General features: G+C 44.6%; 2 protein-coding genes across 3 annotated transcripts in view; one reads left to right on the forward strand and one right to left on the reverse strand.

The window, feature by feature from the left end:
- The window catches only part of rnf123 (ring finger protein 123), a 202847-nt gene that overhangs the window by 126745 nt on the left and 55560 nt on the right, over positions 1–20542 (forward strand). For both annotated transcript variants that reach the window (XM_080423938.1, XM_080423937.1), the window contains exon 37: positions 18292–18530. In XM_080423938.1, the coding sequence (XP_080280064.1) occupies positions 18292–18530 (239 nt within the window). The remainder of the gene's footprint in view (positions 1–18291; positions 18531–20542) is intronic.
- amigo3 (adhesion molecule with Ig-like domain 3) lies at positions 1098–4168 on the reverse strand. Its single transcript, XM_080423939.1, has one exon. It carries the CDS (start codon positions 3377–3379, stop codon positions 1736–1738), a length of 1644 nt encoding a protein of 547 aa, XP_080280065.1. The 5' UTR covers positions 3380–4168; the 3' UTR covers positions 1098–1735.

The following is a 20542-nucleotide window of genomic DNA, read 5'->3' on the forward strand; positions in this document are numbered from 1 at the left end:
TACCTTTGTCAGAGAAACCAAGAAGATAAACACACACACACACACACACACACACACACACACACGAACACACACGAACACACACACACACACACACACACACACACACACACACACACACACACACACACACACACACACACACACACACACACACACACACACACACACAGAGACACTTTGCCCGTTATCTGGTTATGTGCAAACGTAAGCTCCCCTTTGTGAGTAACAATAACAAGGCAGACATTCCCTGGCCGATCCAAGATGAAAGATTTATTAACACATAGATAAAGAGAGGATGAGAGACAGAGGAAGAAGTTGAAAGAGGGAGAGGAAGAGGGGAAGAGGCCATTGCAAAGAAAGGTTGATGCAGTGAACACCATGAAGACAGTGAAAGGCATAAAAACAAACTTGTGTGTCCTAATTGTCCATTCAATCCTGCAGTATACTCGCCACACAAAGGCAAGATTTGAGTCTCTTTTCTTTTGTCACCAGTCCAGTTTCGCAGTGTTTCCAGGAAAATGGCAACATAACCTCCAAAATAAAATGCTTAAGAACAGAGCTAGGCTATCGCCAAATCGGATTTAGCAAGCAATTATTCTCTATTGATCAGTGTTTTCATCATACAGAAATTGCCACATACAAAAAAAACAAAATCCACCCTTTGCTTTCAGTGTTTAATTTGGTAGGGTTTTGATTTCCAACTTTCCAAAAGCTGCCTTTAAATCTGCATTAATGTTTACTCCCTATTCTAAAGCACTTCACATGCCAACAGTTACTCTACGCAGATTGGTTTGGAGCTAATCAACTAACAGGCTCGCTAGCACTGAAATGGAAATCAAAAACATACAATATATAGCTAAAAAGCTGTACAAAGAGATGTTTGCTCCATCTCTCTGTCTAAGACAAGAAGGCATCGGCAGCTATTGTTTATTAAAGGTTCGAAGCCGTGCTTAAAGGGACAGTCCGTGCACTTGGTTTCAGTATCAGTCCATACTCAGGTCTCAGAAGCTCTCTCCATTTCACCTCCTTAATTCCTGTTCCCCCCTTAGTTGGGTTCTTACTGAGTTACTCCCTCTCTCTCTCTCTCTCTCTCTCCCCCCCCCCTCTCTCTCTCTCTCTCTCTCTCTCTCTCTCTCTCTCTCTCTCTCTCTCTCTCTCTCTCTCTCTCTCTCTCTCTCTCTCTCTCTTCTCTTTTTCCTTCTCTCTTTTGCAACTCCCCCCCTCGCCAGACTTGGCAGTACTCACAATTCCCCCTAAGTGCTTTTCGTTCTCTCTTTTCGTTCATGGGCCTTATCCTTATCTCTCTACTTTGGCACTTGTCTTGTTGCTCTCTCCTCCCCATGACTCTTTGTCGCTTGCCTTCTGTACAAGAACGTGCCTACTCTGTAAGCCTGCTACAGCAGGAGAGAGACTACACCTTCACAGTGCATTGGTTTGTGGCTGCAAGGGTGAGTGAATAGACCTGGGCAAAAGCAGGATATAGCATATAATTTGGTTTGAAATATTTCAACTCTTTCAACAGATACAGTGGATATGTCTTACTAATGGCAAAAGCAATGTCATAGCCTCAGAAATAGGCACATAATTTGCTAAGATAAAAACGAATAATTTACCATTTTCTAGTAGTTGACTACTATTTTGCTCAGGTCTGGTGCTGGATGCAGTGGGAGGTGCCAAGGGTTAGAAAAGTGAGGGAGTGAGATTGGACAGTGTTTGTTGGGTCTGTCTGTCACTAAGGCAACCCTGTAGGCGTGTCTGAGAAAACAGACATGATAGAGTCTGTCTCCCCCGCCCTCTGCTGTGATTGGTTGTGCAGCTTGGGTGGATGCTCCGCCCCTAGCAGCAAACCCGGTCCCAGGTGTCCGTGCCCTGCCCCACTTCCCGGTCCCGCCCTGAGTCTGCCGTTCTGCTGCTCCCTGATAGGCTCCAGAAAGGCCACATGCTTGTTGGTACTGACCTTACGGCCGGGCCCCTCGGTTGTGGCGGGCGGGGTGGGTGTGAGGATGGAGGACTGCGCACTGCCCACGCCGCCGGCTTCATTCCCTGGGCTTGGGGTGGTGGCGGCCGGGGTTGGGGCCCTGCCACAGCGCATGGGGCAGTGGCAGGGTGTCAGGAAGAGGTACATCAGCACCAGCAGCAGGCTGACAACGCAGCACAGCAGGGTGGTGAAGCCCGTGTTGAAAGGCTCTTGGTCGTCGGCCGCGCCCCGTGGATGTGCGACAGTCACGTTGACCTCCCGTGTCTCATTGCGCTGCCGCTGCCGGTCCTGTGCCATGCACCAGTAGACGCCTGAGTCCTCGGTCCGTGCCGCTACGATCTCCAGGCTGCCGTTGGCGTACATCTTCAGTGAGCCATTGTTCCCCGGCGGTGCCACATATTCCTGGCTGGGCGACACCCACAGGAAGGTGACGTGCCGCCCCGGGAAGGTTGTCGAACAGTTCAAGATTACCCCCTGGCCGACATATACCAAGACGTCGATCTCCCGCTGAAGGAGTTGATGCATCTCGGTCAGGCTGCAGTTCTCAAAATAGCGTCCGTGCAGGAAGAAGCGCACGGTGCCTCTCTGTATCCCGTAGACGAGGCAGGTGTGCTCTTGTCTGTAGTCCCACACTGAGGCGTAGCCCTTTTGCTCCCAGTAGCGGAACAGCCCGTACATAGAGCACTCGCACACCAGGGAGTTGTTGTGGAGGTAGAGTCCACCCTGCACTGCTACGGGTAAGTTTGATATGTCCTCCAGAGACAGCTTGGGCAGGCGGTTGGAGGACAGGTCCAGTAAAGATAGGTGCGGGTGGCTGTGCTCCTGGATGGAAAAAAACGGGAAGTCGGTGAGGCGATTGTGGCTCAGATAGGCCTTGCGGAGGCTGCCCAGCCCGGCCAGGGCCCCGCTCTCTACGCGGGCGATGCGGTTGTTGAACAGCAGTAGCTCCTCCAATCCAGACAGTTCCAGGAAGTAGTGCTCCTCCAACACATGGAGCTGGTTCGAGGAGAGATCCAGGGTCCGGAGCAGAGGCCCAGAACCGTTCCGGAAGGCCCCCGGTCGAATTTCCGTCAGCTGGTTGTGTGCCAAGCGCAGTGCCTCCATCCGCGGGAGCCCTCCAAAGCCGCCCTGATACAAACACGCTATGCGATTGTGGCTGAGATCCAGAGTGACGGCGGAAAGCGGCATCTCGCTGGGTACCTGCTCCAGTCTCAGGTCAGTACAACTGAGGATGTCAGAAGCACAGAGGCAGCCAGAAGGGCAGATGCTGCCTTTGGCAGGGCTCAGCTGGGCGAACAGGACACAGGCTAACAGTGCAATAGCAGACCACCATGATGATGGATGTGTTGCCGCCGCCACCACCACACCCTGTCCACTGTGAACACCAGTGCACCACATGGTGTAAACACCAGGCACTGGCCACAGGCAATCTAGCCAGTGCACTTCTTAAACTTCCTTTAGGAGGGTCTCTGTTATTTGTTTCTGTTCTTTTGTCCAATTTAACAGCACATTTATTTTGTTGTTAGCTCATGTTCTTTACTTTTTTTTCTCCCTATGAATAAAATTGTTCTCTTTATGCCTGATTCACAGTAAGCTATGGGCAAACCAAATTAGCCCATGGAGAGCTTTATATTCCCTATTTTTTGTCATGCATTAATCATTTTACAGACAGGTGATAGTGCTCATTTGTGTGCACCTGTTTACGCTTCGTTCCATGGGCAGAGAACCCAGTGTAACTGTTGAAATCCCTGTCCCTCAGTCGTCTCTGTCATTTTCAGGACAAGGTAGTAGGAAACGGCTCATTCAATGCATTCATTCAAAGCCACAGGCCACAAACAGAAGTGTCAGCATGATGTATGCGTAGCCCCTCTTATTCCAGGTCCCGGTGTGCACTCAGGCGTGATCGTTTGTTTTGCCCGGCTCCCGTTAATGTCAAAACTAATCGACTGCATCCGTATCCACCTACAGTATCAACAGAACAGCGAAGATGTGTGCCAGAGCCAAGTACAGGGGTGGACTGCATTAAATAAAAAAAGATACAGTTCATCCAGGTGTGTCTTGATCAACAACAAAAAAATCCCAAGAGATCAGGAGTACAGCCAGAGCTGTCCCAATAGTCCAGTCTTTCTCTTTTCTCTCTCCAGAGCAATAATGCAGTATGTGGAGTATATGTGGAGGAAGGAAGGGTTGGGATACTGGGAGGGATGGAGAAGAAAAAAGGGTCATTAACGAATGGAATACAGTTGAGTCACAATAAAACTCATCCACATGTTGTGGTGACAACATACAGTAGGACTGGTGGCACATTGTACAATTCCCTCATTTTTTCTGCCGGACATTAATTTTATTCCAGTCACATGAAACTGTGTAAAACCAACCACAGGAGTCATTTGCATATGATCCAAATCAGAGCATGTTTTCCCCTCACCTCTCAGTAGTTCATTAAACAATAACACAGGGCCATCTCATTGTAGATCCACAATTGTGAAATATATCCTTTGAATGCAAAATAATGTTCTTGATCATTAGATCCTGTTTGTCACTGTAGTCTTATTAAAGTCCATGTTACCCAGAGCACATTCAGCAGAGCCAATCTGCCTGTCTTTTGGAGAATCAAATGCTTCAAGTTGTCCTCTTCTCGGTGTACCTCCGCAGATCTGTAACCCAAGTCCAGTCCACGAAGTATCCATAAAATGTCTCAAGAACTGTGCTTGTTTTGTGCGTCGTTGTTGTTTTTTGCCATCAATGCACAGAGCTCAAAAGTTCTCCCCCTCACCTACCTACTTTCTCACCGTCTCTGTTCTTGTCTCCTATCTCTGTTTCGCTCACAGCTCTTTAACGTGACACAAATGCCTTGTCTCTAGTTGCATCGTCTTTTCTTATTTCTTCCTATTTTTGTTCCCCATACCAAGTCGTTTTTTTTTTATTTTTTTTTTATCACGGTCCCATCTGTCTTTTGCCCACGCCCACGGAAATAGCTTTTTCGAAGAAGTCAGCACTTCGTCCACATGGCTGCGCTCAGTCTCGCAGACGTATGGGAGGTTTCTAATACATACTTATGTTAAAGAGGCACTCGCGTGGACTCACACGCATCTTTCTGTCTCTCCCACTCTCGCCGCTTTCCCATCTGTCTCTCTCTCTCGTATGTCTCGTTCTCCCCACCAGCCAGTTTGTATAGAGTCACTCTTTTTATAGCAGGAGAGTGGGTGAGTGTTCCGATCAAGGCTCATGCAAAGGAGCACCAGGCTTTCAGCCCGTTCTGTGAAATCCCTGGCAAGCTGAAGCCGACCGTGGCAGACCAGCTCCCTCCTACCCTCCCTCCCAGATAACCACTTTGCCCTCTCCTCCTCTCTTTTAAGTTGTCATCCTTTTAGCTCCATGACTCCAAAAACAAGCGTGAAAAAAAAAACTCAGGCGTCACACACACAAAGATAAAGTTCCCTGGTAGTAATTCTTCTCTGTTCCACTGTGCTGACACCAGGTGTGGTGTAATGGGTCTTAGATATATCCTGAAATGAAGATTGCATGTCTATCGTTTCTGTTGTCAGATGTTGTTGTGTGGGTGTGCGGGTGTGTTAAGCTCCATCCAGTAGGTGTTGACTGGCAGGCTTTTGAGCTGAGCTGAGACCTGGACTGTATCTCTACTGCCTCTGGTGCTTTCTCCTCTTCCTCCTCCTCCTCCTCTCTGACTTAATCCTCCTCCCCCTGACGCCCCCCTCCTCCTGCCTCAGTCCCTCCCTCATCTCGCACAGTCTTCCATTCACGAAGCTTTGCTCCTGCTTTCTCTCTCTCTCTCTCTCTCTCTCTCTCTCTCTCTCTCTCTCTCTCTCTCTCTCTCCAGCTTGTCACTAAAGGAGGAGCATGTACAGGAGTATGCCAGAGGGACTTGATTGGCCAGTGTGTATATCATGAATATATGTGAAAAATAAGAAAGGAATTACCAGTGAGCATTTGATCTCTTCTTTATTTTTTCAATTCCCTTTTCCTTCCTCCTCTCCTCTCTTTTTCATTATTGGGATTGTCCTTCTTACCTTTCCTTGTACTCTATGTAATATTCATGGTGCTCTAGTATATTGAATATAAATTGTCATGTATCTCCGCTTATTTCCATGTGGACCATGTTGAAGTGTGTGTGTGTGTGTGTGTGTGTGTGTGTGTGTGTGTGTGTGTGTGTGTGTGTGTGTGTGTGTGTGTGTGTGTGTGTGTGTGTGTGTGTGTGTGTGTGTGTGTGTGTGTGTGTGTGTGTGTGTGTGTGTGTGTGTGTGTGTGTGTGTGTGTGTGTGTGTGTGTGTGTGTGTGTGCGTGCGTGCGTGCGTCCTTGAAAATAAGTAGTTGTCCTAGAAAATATTTAATGTGTAGGCCAGTAACAAAAGAGATGAATGCAGTTTAGGTTTTCATAGGGTAATCATAGGCAGGAATATGTCAGGGTAGAGGTACTGTATGTTCAGATGTCTCCTCAGTCTTGACATGGTCACTAGTCAGTATGACCATGGTCCACGACCTACTGACCAATAACCATGACCATACTCTTGACTATACTGACTAGTGACCATGGCAAGTGACCACATTTACCAGTGACCATGACCATACTAATCTCTCAAGAACAGATTCTGCTCTGCGTTTGAATCTGTCGGGGGGGTTCGTCTTATCGCGTACGCACTGACCTACAAGTGGGCGTGCCTTCAGATCAGGAAGCAGGCCGCGCTTTACCCAATCAAATGTAGTGGGCGTGATTTACGTATCCGCCGATCCTTCCCCACTCGAAACAAACCGAAACTCATTTAACAATAGCGTCCTCGGAGCAGACAAAACCACGGAAAGATATTCACATTTTAACTTGCTCTTTCATCATAGAAACAAGTGGGCTTATAACCAAAACGATCCATGTTCTCTGGGAGAAGTGGTGTTAGTGTTCCGTGTAGAAATATTGTTAGTGGGAATGAAAACATAGTCGCACCACCGGAAGTGAAAGGCTGAAGGCAGACCAAAACCCCGGTTTCCTTGCGCACGCGTGCTACGTCGACTTCCTCCCAGAGCCAAGTGAGATAGTCAAAAACAGCAGAGAACGCTGTTTTTCCTTTTCATTTGGCGATGGGTTGTGACCATACTGACCAGTCATTACACAATCACACTACACATTTGTTCGTCGAGGTGCTGCGATTATTAGTGTAAATCAATAAGTAGCCTTAAAATATCCTTGTAACTGAATCTCCAACAACTTTAGTAGCCACTTAAGCTTGCAAGCTGGTTAGTAACATTTTTCTCAATTAGCTCAAAAGACTACTGATGTGTACTTTACATCTACTGATATTGCCTTGAAGTTTCCCCAACATGAATTTGTGTTTTAGTGTATAATGTTATTTAACATTATTACATTATTTTTATTTAACAGATTGACATGTCCCTGTTGGAGAGACAGAGTTGACTGTGGGGCTGGGCTATGAGAGAGCAATAATATAATATGCCAGCCATACAGTATGAGGTATGAGCACACTGGCTTTTATTGCATTTTATTATGCCATCTCGGCTGTGTGCTCTATCCAGTCTACGTGATTCTGTAAGATTATAAAGAGGAATATGTTCTTCAGTTAGATACAGTATACAGTAGCTGTCATCTTTCATCTTTCTTGTTTTTGTTATTGTTTTTCCCCCCTTAGAGACAAAATGATAGTAAAGCCGAGAGTGACAACATATGGGAGGATCCGTGGGAGAGGTGTTAACCACGGCCATGCCATGTCAGAAGTGTTAACAAGCTTTTACACAACATGGACAGTCTGTGATTACTTGGAAGTTAAAGCTAGAAATGTGCACAGAGCTTTTATTTTGAAAACTAAGCAGTGAGCTTACTCATAAGTATTTTTGCATGTCTTCAGGCCAGTGGCCCTCACATAGTTTCACCCTGAAACCTAAATTCTGCATTGCCCCTGATGTCAGGAAAGAATTAGATTTTATAACAGTGAATCCCATCAATACCGCTCTGTATCTGTGACCCTGTCAGAACAACGTGTGTGTCATGACCCTGTCCTCAACATCATATGATGTGTTTTGGTGAACAGAGCCAGGAGACTAAATGTCTGTCTCATCCAGGTTAATTAACCACAGTTGGATGTCAGCCAGTCACTGATACTCTATCGCTCTGATCTGATTAAATAGGAGACAGAACTTCAGTCGATAGCGTTGCCATTACATCTCTTCAGTAGGGTAATAAAAGGGGATGCAGATGGAAGGGAGGAAGGTGAAGTTAAACACATGAACCCTAGCACCCCAATTCTGGGCATGTCATAATAGGCAAACGCTCGGCAAAAATAGGAAAACATTCAACTAACTAAACTATGTAGCCAATCTACATCTAGATCGATTTTCGGTGAATATATTTGGTGTAAAGGGAAAAAAGAAGTAGGACATGTATAGACAGACCCCAGGGGGACCCTGGTCCGAAATTGTACAGTATACCAGTGATATTCAACTGGCGGCCCGCGGGCCACACCTGGCCCCAGCGGAGCTTTCATTTGGCCCCTGGAACACATTCCATATAGTGTAATAATAAATCCAATAACTTATTATTATACAAATTGCAGCAACTGCTTCATGATTTCTTCCCAATTCTGCCTTACACGTTAAACATGGAGAAATATATAGCGGTGTATAAAAACCATAGTAAAGGTACAGATATCTTTCTTGAAAGATATTTTACTCCAGTATAAACTAAAAAATCACCCTTAAGAAAATCTAAATGTGTCAAGCAGCTCACGTCATATGTACTTAAGAAAATACCTTTTCATGGTACAAAGAAACAAAACAGCCAGAAATGTTGTTTACTTCTCATTATTTCAGAATAATGTAGCTTTCAAGTAGTTCAGCTTGACATTACACTATGTCATTACAGTATGATTCATTCATCTGCAATAGCGTCCTGAGCTGAATGATGGTCTGAACTGACTCATTATTAGAGCTTGTGCCCTTATCAGTCGGATGCTCAAAAACATTACAAAAATAACCTTCACCTTGCCAGCCTGCTTCCACTTTTCTTCTCACAAAGACGCTTCCATGTCAGGGACACACTGACATATCTTCTTCCTATTTTCTCAATATCCCAATCAAAGCCTGTGCACTATGAAGGACTGGCACAGAAATGCCTTTAAAAAACCCAATAAACAGATTAAAAACAATAAAAACAAAATGATTCTTTCAAACATCAAAATGCATGAATGCAGTATGAAGCCGGCCCCAATAAGTTACCATAATGGACATAATATGTCCACTGTTGTGTCCTATATAGAAGTGGTTCCCAAACTGGGGATCGGGACCGCAAGTGGGGTCCTCAAATGATTTTGGAGGGTCCCCAGATGATTAGCTTAATGTGCAACATTGTTTTCTCACTCAGCAGTAAACAAACCAACATACAGTATAAGTGTAGATATCTGCACATTTCTAAAGTTACACTTTACAGACCTTTTTAATACCATATTGGCCAAATTGTCAAATATTACGTAAGAAAGAGGCAACAACAAGCTCACAACGCCTTGCACTGCGAGGTGTTGTGAGCTTGTAGATCGGCTATTTTCACAATATATTTATCTGTGGAACCGAGTCAAACTAAATCAATCAACTCAACTCCTACAATTCCAAGTGCTTGTCAGTGTGGGGGGTCCCCAGTTCAAATATGATTCTTTTTGGGGGTTCACAGCCTGAAAAGTTTGTGAATCCTTGCTATAGCACACACAACAAACGGTTAACCACAAACATGGTCTTGTGGCCCCTGACTTCAAGTCATTTTACAATTGTGGCCCCCTGCCTAATCTAGTTGAATACCCCTGCAGTATACATTGCTATTAGATTTTTGCCCCATATTTTGGCCACTAGGGTGCCCAGAGCCATTGAGATAGAAAGAGTTGGGGGGGCACGGTGGCGCAGTCGGTAGTGCTGTCGCCTCACAGCTAGAAGGTCCTGGTTTCGATTCCTGCCGGGGACGCTGTGGGCGCTGGGGGCGTGTCTTCTCCTCTGCGTCATCAGCGCCCATACCCTAGGTGGGGTTGGCGAAAGGGCCTACTCTGTGTGGAGTTTGCATGTTCTCTCCATGTCTCCTAGGGTGGTTAATACCCTCACAGAAACATTTAGTAATCCTGGTCGCTATACCGCCTCCCCCATGACAGCCGGGGCGCCTGATGGAGGGGAAGGGAACTGGTTGGAATAACGTGTTCCTTCCACGCGCTACGTTCTACCGGGGAAACTCCCCCCTGTCAGGTGACAAGAAGGTCAGTTGCCTCTCATGCATTGAAGGAGGCATGAGCTCTGCCCTGGGCTCCCTAGGCTGGCGGGGGGAGTGTAGCGCCCAGGATCACTTAGAAAGTTGGCACCGGGTGAAAAAAGGGTTACAAAATCGTGGGATAAAAAATGTAAAGGAAAAAAAAGAGATAGAAAGAGTTGTGCCATCTCTACTACTTAAGCAGCTAGCATTCTATTCCAAAGACAATAGTTGAGAAGCAGAACTGGGAAGACTGGCCACATTTTGTATTGGCTTATCACCAGCCACCGAAATGAGCTTTCTGCGCTTTTCCGAACTTTGTATTTTTCCTTTGGATTGTTTATGCTTCCATTTTCAAACATGAACATAATCGTTGCCACCTGTTTAATCTGCCTTGTCTGTTGGAATGCTTTGCCCTTTTGCCGGCACATATTTGATGAGACAACACAATCAACTTCTGCAGATGGGAAAACATGAGCCTTTGACAACATGGCACTTTGTGACATTTTCCCCACTCCATCTATCTACATCGTGACTCACACTGCTCTATTAGAGAATGCCACAAGACAATGTTCTCTCTCTTTTTCCCCCACGTTTCCTTTGTTTTCGGGTGAACCGAAGCTGCCAATCGAGCTGTTACAGATTACGTATCAGTCATCTGTTATTGCTTCAAGAAAGAGAGAGACTGAATAAAAAAAAGATATGCGACGAGATAGAGGCAGGCAGGCTTAGGCATAAGGAGGGTGTCTTTATGTCCTGGCTGTTTTGTTTGAACTGACAAGACTACGGTGATAAGGTCAGAGTGGATTTGAAGGGAAAATGTCACCATGTACCATGTGTTAGCCCCTTTGGAACCCCTCTTTGACGTACAGAGATGATTATCAACACCAGCTGTGGGAGCGACAACTCTCTCTCTTTCTCTCTCTCTCTCTCTCTCTCTCTCTCTCTCTCTCTCTCTCTTTATAAAGTTAGTAGTTAGTCCACTGTCTTTAGTGCATTAGTGACCAGGTTGCATAACGTAGAGTGGTTTGAAGTGGCCGTCCCATAATGGAAATAATCCCAATGTCTTGCGGGTGAAAATTGAACCCTGACCATGTCATTTTCATTGGATAATGGCAACAGATAAATGCCTAAAATCTACGTTTCTATATTTAGACAAAATGCTGCCACATAGGGAGACTGCATAGAGATGGCCCAGATGTGAAGGCCCTGGGGTGTGCATCCAGAAAGGAGGAAGAAAGCCTTTGTAATTGTAAACAAACCTTTCCATCTTCTAATAATGATAGTGATTGATATTCCTCAGTTAACCACATGAACCCTAGCGTCCCTATTCTTGGGCGAACATTTGGCAAAAATGCATGTGGACCCCAGGTGGACCCTGGTCAACTAAGTATATTGGGTTTAAGAGATTCATCTAAATAATTTCTGACATTTACAGTATTTATTTATTTATTTTATTGTTTATTTATTTCAACAACTTAGGTCATACAGAACAATCAACAAAGGCATCAGCTGCAGCTAATATTTACCAGCATTTGGCTGGCAGCTGGTGTTTACTTCCCACCCATGTTGGGCCAACTGTTTGCACATTAAGCATACAACGTGTACTTGTCACATTTTGGGTTTGAATCTGGCTCCTGACCTTTGCAGTGTTCCACTTCCTGATTTTGTTTCATATTAAACTTGTCTCAAATGATTGGTTCAGTCCAATGTTTGAACTCCATTTGAACATCTCCATCTTGGTGACTAGAAAGTGTGTAAACCTGAAGTCTGTACACTATATAAATGGTCAAAATTCTTTCAGAGCCAGGGAAGCCGAACGATCTTTCCTCTGTGTGTAGCGAGAGGAGGGGTGGGGTGAGGCATTTAGAGGGGAAGAAGGGCATAGAAAGAATAGAATGGAAGTCATAAAAATTCATTGATATTTCCTTTCTTGTAGGAAGTCAGATGTACTGTAAGAAAGCGATTGGCTTTTGAGAGTGAGGAAGGAGAGAGGTTTGAATGTACCAAATCCTCTTGCGGGCACGCGCGCATGCACGCGCACACACACACACACACACACACACACACACACACACACACACACACACACACACACACACACACACACACACACACACACACTTTAATTACACACAGAATCCACAAATTAATATAACTTTTCAGGGAAACAAATGTAACAGGGTTCATGGGCACCTAAGGGTACATACTGTATAATACCTACTCCTCCAAACTGCCTATAACGGCTGAAACAGAGCAATATGTAGCAAGTTATTTGGCTTAGCTCTTTGTCATCCCAGCGATTTTCAGGCCACTCGTGGTCAGTTTATATACATGGCCCAGGCTTCCAAATATGAGTGCAGAGTCTACATCTGTACCCAAAGTTTGTTATGATTCTAAGTAACGGTTGGTACTTTGAATGTTTATCGTGGAAAGCCTGGTCCATGTACAAATCAAAAAACACACGCACACACGCACACATGCATGCAAGCACACATTCAAACTGGTGATGGTGGCACTTTAGGTACTTGAGTAGGGCAAAAAGAAATATGAACCACAAACACCATCATATGAACTGTTTGTGATGGTACAAAATAGAAAGCACTAGAGATGTTCATTCATGGGGCTCACAGCTTTTTCCTAATAATAATAAAACATTTAAATGTAACCCTGTAAGAATCCTAAGCTGCTGCTCAAAAATGGTACTTGCACATGTACATACTGTAGACTAGATAAGTGGAATAAACAAGTGAGTTGATGATGTGTGCCTTCATCATACCTGCCATTTTTCCCTACACAAATTTGAAATGGTGACATATTGACGTTTTGACATTTGTGATTTGTTTATTGTGTGGGTCAGAACTTTGTCGAAACGGTGAGTTTGTAGAGCCTCCCCTGCTCACAGACGGCGCCTAGACCATGGCACCCTGCCACAAAGACATCAATATTTAATTGTACAACAAATGCATTTAGGGTGTCAGACGTTGATGCTGGGTGGTTGGCCCAGGGCACCATACAAGCTACAACTACCACTGTTTACATGAGAGAGAGAGACCAGAGGGAGTAGGATTAAACACGGTGTCAGAGAACGATTGTAAATAGGCAGTAAACAATGTATGTGAACATAATGTGCTTGACTGTAACCTATACTGTAACGTGTCAGTAAATGAACTGAATCAGTTCATTTTTATATTTTTTTTATCCAAAGCTGTAACCTGAGGTTAGCCCAGCTCATGTGTGTTTACTAAGTGAGTAGTATGTAGTGTGAAAAAGTAAAAGACACAAAGGCAGAGAAGCAGAAAGTCTGTGCATGGTTGTAGTAATGGCTGACATACAGGTATGCTTTGTTGCGTTATAGCAAATAGGTGTTAGGGTGTGGGACTTTAAGGTTCGTGTGTGTGTGTGTGTGTGTGTGTGTGTGTGTGTGTGTGTGTGTGTGTGTGTGTGTGTGTGTGTGTGTGTGTGTGTGTGTGTGTGTGTGTGTGTGTGTGTGTGTGTGTGTGTGTGTGTGTGTGTGTGTGTGTGTGTGTACACATGTTTCCTATGTCAGGTTGTGGAGAAGCTGAGAGAGAGTGGGTGGGTAGAGACAGTGTGACTCTTTTTATTTTATTATTCAGCCTACAAGCACAACAACATCTCATTCTGTCATTGTGTGTAATCTGGTGCATGAATAACTTATGACTTTAGTTTTTTACTACATTGTTTTCTTTTTCTTTTTGTCAAATAGCAGATATATAATTTCCCAACATCATCTGGTCATTAACTCTGCCAAACATAATTTTGGGGCATCGATTCTCAGACTTTATTGTTACAATGCTCTCTATTTGTGTGTCTGACTTACGTCATAGCAGGTTGCCAATGCCACAGGATAGAAACTAGGAGTGAGCAATAGTAGAAAGAACAGAGCAAGAGACAGACCTCACGATTCAATTTGATTACGATTCACATGCTAATAACTCCATTTGATTCTACGATGCATCTACATTTTGTAGATGTATGTATATACTGTATATGTCTGCAAATGGCTAGTAAATACAAGCAGGCTGAGTTTTTTAAGCATTTGCCTTCAACAAAGCTGAGTGGTAAGCATGACTTTTTATTTGTACTTTTATCGACCGAAATAATACTATATTGGTAAACAAGCTAATACGGGGCTGCTTTTGGCTAGGCTACCTCCAGCACACACTGGGCAAGACCTAGACGGTTGAGTGTCTGAACGGAAGTACCGGTATGTGGCGGAAGTACCGCCCAAGGAAATGACGTGACACTTTACAAATCTGTTAACATTCTCCGTGGATGACAAGTGTTGTGATTGGTCGGAAAAGATTGTTTCCGGGGAAAATAGTAAATACATACAAGTCCCGCCCCTATAGACACTCTGCATTAGGTCGTGACCCGGCTTTTCTCTTTGCAGATGAGTAAAGGTTGGGAACAAGGCTACCTCCAGCGTAACAATGTTACTCTTGGCTTGGATGTTCACGTCCATGTGTTTGTTTTGGATGTGATTTCTCATCACTCCAGTGAAATTCTTATATGCCAGTTTCATTGGACACAGCCTAGCCTATGCAATGTTCCTATGTTCTTTCAAATACTTTCAAATACTCTCAAACGTTGCTCTCCTTTTCTGCTCTCCTCAAGTGTGCATTCACTCCATTTGGAATGCCAGGCTGCTGACAATTACTGCGCACATTGGTGTGACAGGCCAAATTAGGCCCGCAAATTGCCGTCGTTAATAATAATTAATTGGCACGTGTCTGTGGTTGTTAAAAGCAACATTTTCATTATTACTTGACAGTAATTTGGCTGCAAAATAGAAATTTTGAAACAAAATGTAAATGTCTCAATTAAAACTGCAGTATATACAGTATCCATGTATGTATATTTCGATTTAATTAATAGTTTAAACTACAAGCATTTAGTAAATGATTAGTTGGGGTAGCAGCATTTAGCAGACAAGTCGACTAGGCGCACACATCTCTAAGTCACCTGCTGGTGACAGGAAATCCCTATCATTTTAACAAACTACTCATAGGTTTGGAATTGTTTTGTTCTGCACAGCCCAACGTGCACGAAACTGCCACTTGATTGTTTCATAATTAAAATGTAAAACTCTGCTTTAATTCAGATTTGTGTCTGTGTTTGTGGACTTTGCTTTGGTGATACCTAGGCTACTGTTGTATGTTGTGGCAGTAAATCACCTTTGGATTTAGAGAGAGAGAGAACATGAGAGATAGAAAAGAAGAGGGACAGAGCAAGAGATCTTATCATATCGTAAGGTGGGAATGGTCAGAGAACGAGAGCATACTGTAGCACTTCTCAGTCAGTAGTGGTGTAACAAAAACATTGTTACAATGAGGTATTTCTGAAAGACAGTAGACAATGAGCAGGGCGTGCTTGTCAGAGGAATGGAGTGAAAGTGAATGCACATGCAAAGGGAAAGCAAGATAGAGCATGCAAGAGTTAAAGAGAGAGAGAGAGATGTTGCAAAGGCAATTCATAAACCTGAGAGAGGAGAGTGATGGATTGAGGGAGAGTGAGAGTTGTGTCCAGTGGAAAGCCCCTCTGTAAATGATTGATGTGTAAAGGATGGATTGAGTGGAGCCGCAGGGGATAACCGAACAGACAGGAGAATTATAGAGAGAAAGAGAGAGAGAGAGAGGTACAGCACGGTTGGGAGGAGGGAGGCAACGTGGCATTGAGGGAGCTTCATTAGCAAGACTACACCGAGTGAAGACTGCGCGGATCAGATACATTGAGTGAGTAGGAGAAACAGTGAGAGAGAGGGGGGGGGGGTGTAAGTACAATTGAGAGACAAAGGGGGGGAGAGAGAGAGAGTGTGAGTGGGTTCCCCAAGAGAGAGGAGGCATAGAGGTTGGTAATAAGAAAGACAGAGGGTGCAGGAAGGACAGATGGACACAGACAGAGAGAGTGTGTGATCTGTCCATTGTGTGAGAATGATTCTGACCATGGCTGTGCGATTGTGTGAGAGAGAGCAAGCCGAGACACGCAATGCGCTTGTTAAAAGCTGACGATTCATCGACCGCTTCAATTCCAAGAAAAAGCCAGTGGTCAACTTCCTAAGAGGTGGTGGGAGCAGTTTCTTGGAATCCATACAAGCTAAACAACTTATGTGATATGTATCATAATACACTATGAAAATTAGCCATAATTATATTTTGGAGAATTCTATATCCACATGGGAGTGTCCTATATTTTTAGTGGACGAAATATATTTGATATATATTTGTGCCACAAGTTTTTGTTTGTGCTTATCCTACAGTAAATGTGTGAAATCTCTGTCCGTGCATCGGCTTATCTCGAGAACCGCCCGACCGCCTTCAAACTCAAACGACCCGAGGGAGTGCCGTGCCAGCGGTCCGACCGATACGCCCATATATAGGCATAATGGACATCCGGTTGTCCAGAACCGCCGATCTTACCACTATGCCCATATATGGGCATATCCATATGTGGGACAGGTCGAGTTAAAACTCGGCATGCGTATTGCCGAGGACGTGCTGAAGTCATCACTATGACGTCATATACTGGCCTAGACTCCATATTTGGGCATGCCTGACACAGAACTCCATATATGGGCATTAAAGGTACACAGACAGGCAGATACAGAAATGTCCAACGGGTATTGCATAACTAGGTTGGGCATGCATTTCCAAATTGCATCGTTGCCAACAGGAACCGGTCTATACCGACTATAATTGTGTGAAATCTCTATCTGTGTGTCTGTGTGTCCGTCTGTAGTCCCAGGTCTGTACCCGTCTGTACGGGTACAACTGGGAATTGCATATCCGGGTGGGGCATGCATTCCCAACTTGCATCGTTCCTGAGTAGGCTGGTGCAAAATCTAGCTTTTTTTCCGTACAGGGAGGAAACCCCAATGGTAGTCTCCCTTTTGTTTGGCTTGCTCTATGGTTGCTGAGCGTGTTCAGGGTTACTTTAATGCTTTTTTAATGACATTTAACTGGCTTGTTCCACTTATCAGTTAGAGGATAATGAGGCCTATGCTGAGGTCATTTCAATTGACTGATAAGGGATAATGTGATTTTCGGGCATCATCAAATCGTATTGCTTGAGATGGTTGAAGGAAAAATGCATTTGCAATCTTTTTCTGTGGTAGATTGCCTTATATTGCATTTTCCCTCATCTTGAGATGATTCGGAAACAAAATATTGTGAACAGGCTAAAGTGGTCTTGATTCCCTTTGAAGGGAACAGAAAAATCCAGCTTTTCTCTGTGTCATTCAGGTTGAAAAGATCAGTGCCTCTCAAAACAACAACAGCATTACTAATTCAAAACAGCAAAAGCATAATGCCCAGGGCCATTTAGCGTTGTGGTTCTGCGAAGTTCATTAACTCTTCGCCAACATAGAAGGATTGCAGACGTCATCCAACAAGTATCACACACTAGCTCCTAATGGCGAGCTTAACCACATGAGCCCTATTGCGTCCCTACTCTGGGCATGTCATAATAGATGAAAATATGCAAACATTCTGAAAAAATATAGCACATCTACAAGCTCACAATGCCTTGTGTTGTGAGATGTTGTGAGCTTGTAGATCTGTTATTACTGCTATTTGACATACTGTACAACAAAGTATACTGTATATTTAAACTTTAATTTAAGTTCATAATACGGTCAATTGACACCATTTTCTGTCTCTATAATCCATAGTCACCCTTGGCATTCACCCCTTTTTCTGTCCCATTCTTGTTATTCATGGCACAAAAGGTAAAATAGCTTCTTGAAATATCCAACAGGACAAAGAAGAAGTAAGAAAATCAATATTGTTCCTTGATATGTGTTGTACAACATTTATTGTATTATGTATTATTATTACAACTACCTGTGGAAGTGAATATTGATTTGACGGTTGGATATAATTATATATATATACCATCATGTATGTATATGGGAGGGGGGCATAGGAGGGTCACTTCCCTGCCTAAAGATGTTAACCCGTAACAGAGAAAACACAACCTCTAACAATGTGTCCTTCTCTCTCTCTCTCTCTCTGTGTCATCCATTCCCTTCCTCTCTCTCTCTTAGGATATCCCGCGCCGCCTCTGTCCTGCTGTCCGACCCTTGCTTCCAGCTCCACTCCATCCAACACCTACTGGGCGAGGGAGGAGACAGCTCCAACTCCACCGTAGCAGCGCTAGGCAAAACTGCCACCACTTTGCCCCCAGTCGTAGGGACCCTGGGCTCCACCATCATGACCCCCACCATCCCCTCGGCTCCCGGTGGCACGGCCCCCGCGGATCACAAGCACTTCTCCCTGCATGCATGTGAGTTCCACAGACTGAGTGGCGTACTGTATGTGAATGTGACCGGAAGGTTTTTGATTGAAGCTAGCTCTGTTGTAACCTCACTCCGTCAAATGGAAGAAGCTTGCGACACACATTTTGTTTCACAGCGTACTTGCATCTGAGACTCCGGGCGCAGAATCGATGACAGACGGAGTTTCATTTTTTCAAGCTACTAGGCAGGTGATTGGATGATCCCGCCCCTAGCAGCCGCTGATTGGTTCGTATGCGCAGCGGTTCGGGCAGCTTTACTCTGTGAGCAATCCCAGACCCTCCTTCCTGAAACCAAATGCAATGCAATGCATGAGATTTCCGGAGGGAGGGGGTGTTTACCAGGCTAGCTCTGTTGGGTATGCTCAGGTTAGTTTCAACTAGATATACTGTACTGTAGGTGGTCCATGACCTCAGTCATTCCAGGGCTGAGAGGAAATCTTGTCCAGATCCGTACCTTTTATAAGTGGGGGCTATAAACACAATGCTGACTTGTTGCGTGAGTACAGACTGAAAATTGAGCTTTCCAAGCCATTTTGACTCCAGACCCATCCCTGAAAAAGCAATGCTGAACAAATTTGAAACCATTGTAATTTAGATATGTATATAATTACTACTTAGAAACTGTAAAAAGTGGAGAGAATGATGGAAGCCATTCGATGCTACTAAATATAGTTTTACTGTAGTTCATGCACCAGGAGAGAACAGAGGCTTCACAGTCTCACCCTGGGTCAATACAATTTACAACAACAATTTAAACGTTTAGATGCTCTTATCCAGCGACTTTCAAAGTGCAAGGTTGCAGTAAGTGGCTTGAACCCTAGGCCTAGTCAACCAAGAACAGGATAATCATTTACAAAGGTCTGATCAGTTAGTGTTAACTCTCTCAGTGCCACGCCCCGAGATATCCCGAGTTTTTCCCGAGTACCCTCCGTGCCAGCACGAGAAATCCCGAGTTTTTACTTTTGACTGTGGTCGCGCTATTCTGTTTATTTTTCATGATCACTTTCGCTTCCTGACTCCTTCAGACTCATTGGGTTCCGGTTTCATGACGCAGATTCCGTTTCCGGTTCTCATTTTTTCCCGCGGTCATTTTTGGCCAGAATAGGGAAAGTCACGGTTTTTCACACGGTATAAAAAGTGAACGGAGAGGTCCACGTCTACTCTCTTTGGTCTGGGTGACGATCAGTCATCGTAGTCGTGTATCGCATCGTAATTTAGCCCGATCAACGATTGTCGAAAATGTCAACATCCGGTTATGACCGGATGTGATGTGAGCCTGTTTGGGAGGGGGCGAGTGAGCCAGCGAGATCATCAATGTGTCGATTTGTTGCTCTCTACTGGTAGAACTGTATTATGGGTTTAAAAACCCAATCAGATTATTTATTTGAATGAAAAATTAAAAAATTAAAAAAAACGCAAATTTCTGGCACTGGGGGAGTACTTTATGAAAATACTCTTGGCACTGAGAGAGTTAAGATAACAAGTAGATGGCACCCGGGTGGCACAGTGGTAAAGTTCCCTGCCCACCACCACGGAGATTGTGAGTTCGAATCCACCGTGGTGCATCCGGCTTTGTCTGGCGTCTACACGAAACACAATTGGCACGTGTTCGGGGGAGGGAAGCCGGGCGGCGAGGTATGATATTGGTCATGGCGTGTACTCCTACGGGCTGGGGGCGGCACCTGTCAGCGGGGAGTGTTGGGCGGGAGGAGTAGGATGAAGGCTCTGCGTCCTCCCGGTGGGGGCTCCTCACAGGCGAGTCGGTAGGATACAACGGCAGAAATGTGTGTAGGAAGGAATCAATTGGCACAACGACTAAATTGGGGAGAAAAAGGGGTAACAAATTATTGGCTACTCTAAAAAAAGGGGGGAAAAATGACAAGTAGATACTACAAAGTTTCTGTGGATACCAGATACTGTAGATATCAAACCTGGTATCTACTGTATCTAAATAACATACTATCTTCTACAGTATATACTATATAACATGATAGCATCTG

Source organism: Gymnoscopelus braueri (assembly GCF_963280865.1).
Source record: "Gymnoscopelus braueri genome assembly, chromosome: 3".
NCBI lineage: Eukaryota > Metazoa > Chordata > Actinopteri > Myctophiformes > Myctophidae > Gymnoscopelus > Gymnoscopelus braueri.

Bases quoted from the DNA above. Each gene is read 5' to 3' on its own strand.
- amigo3 (XM_080423939.1), bottom strand. From the start codon at position 3,379: ATGTGGTGCACTGGTGTTCACAGTGGACAGGGTGTGGTGGTGGCGGCG.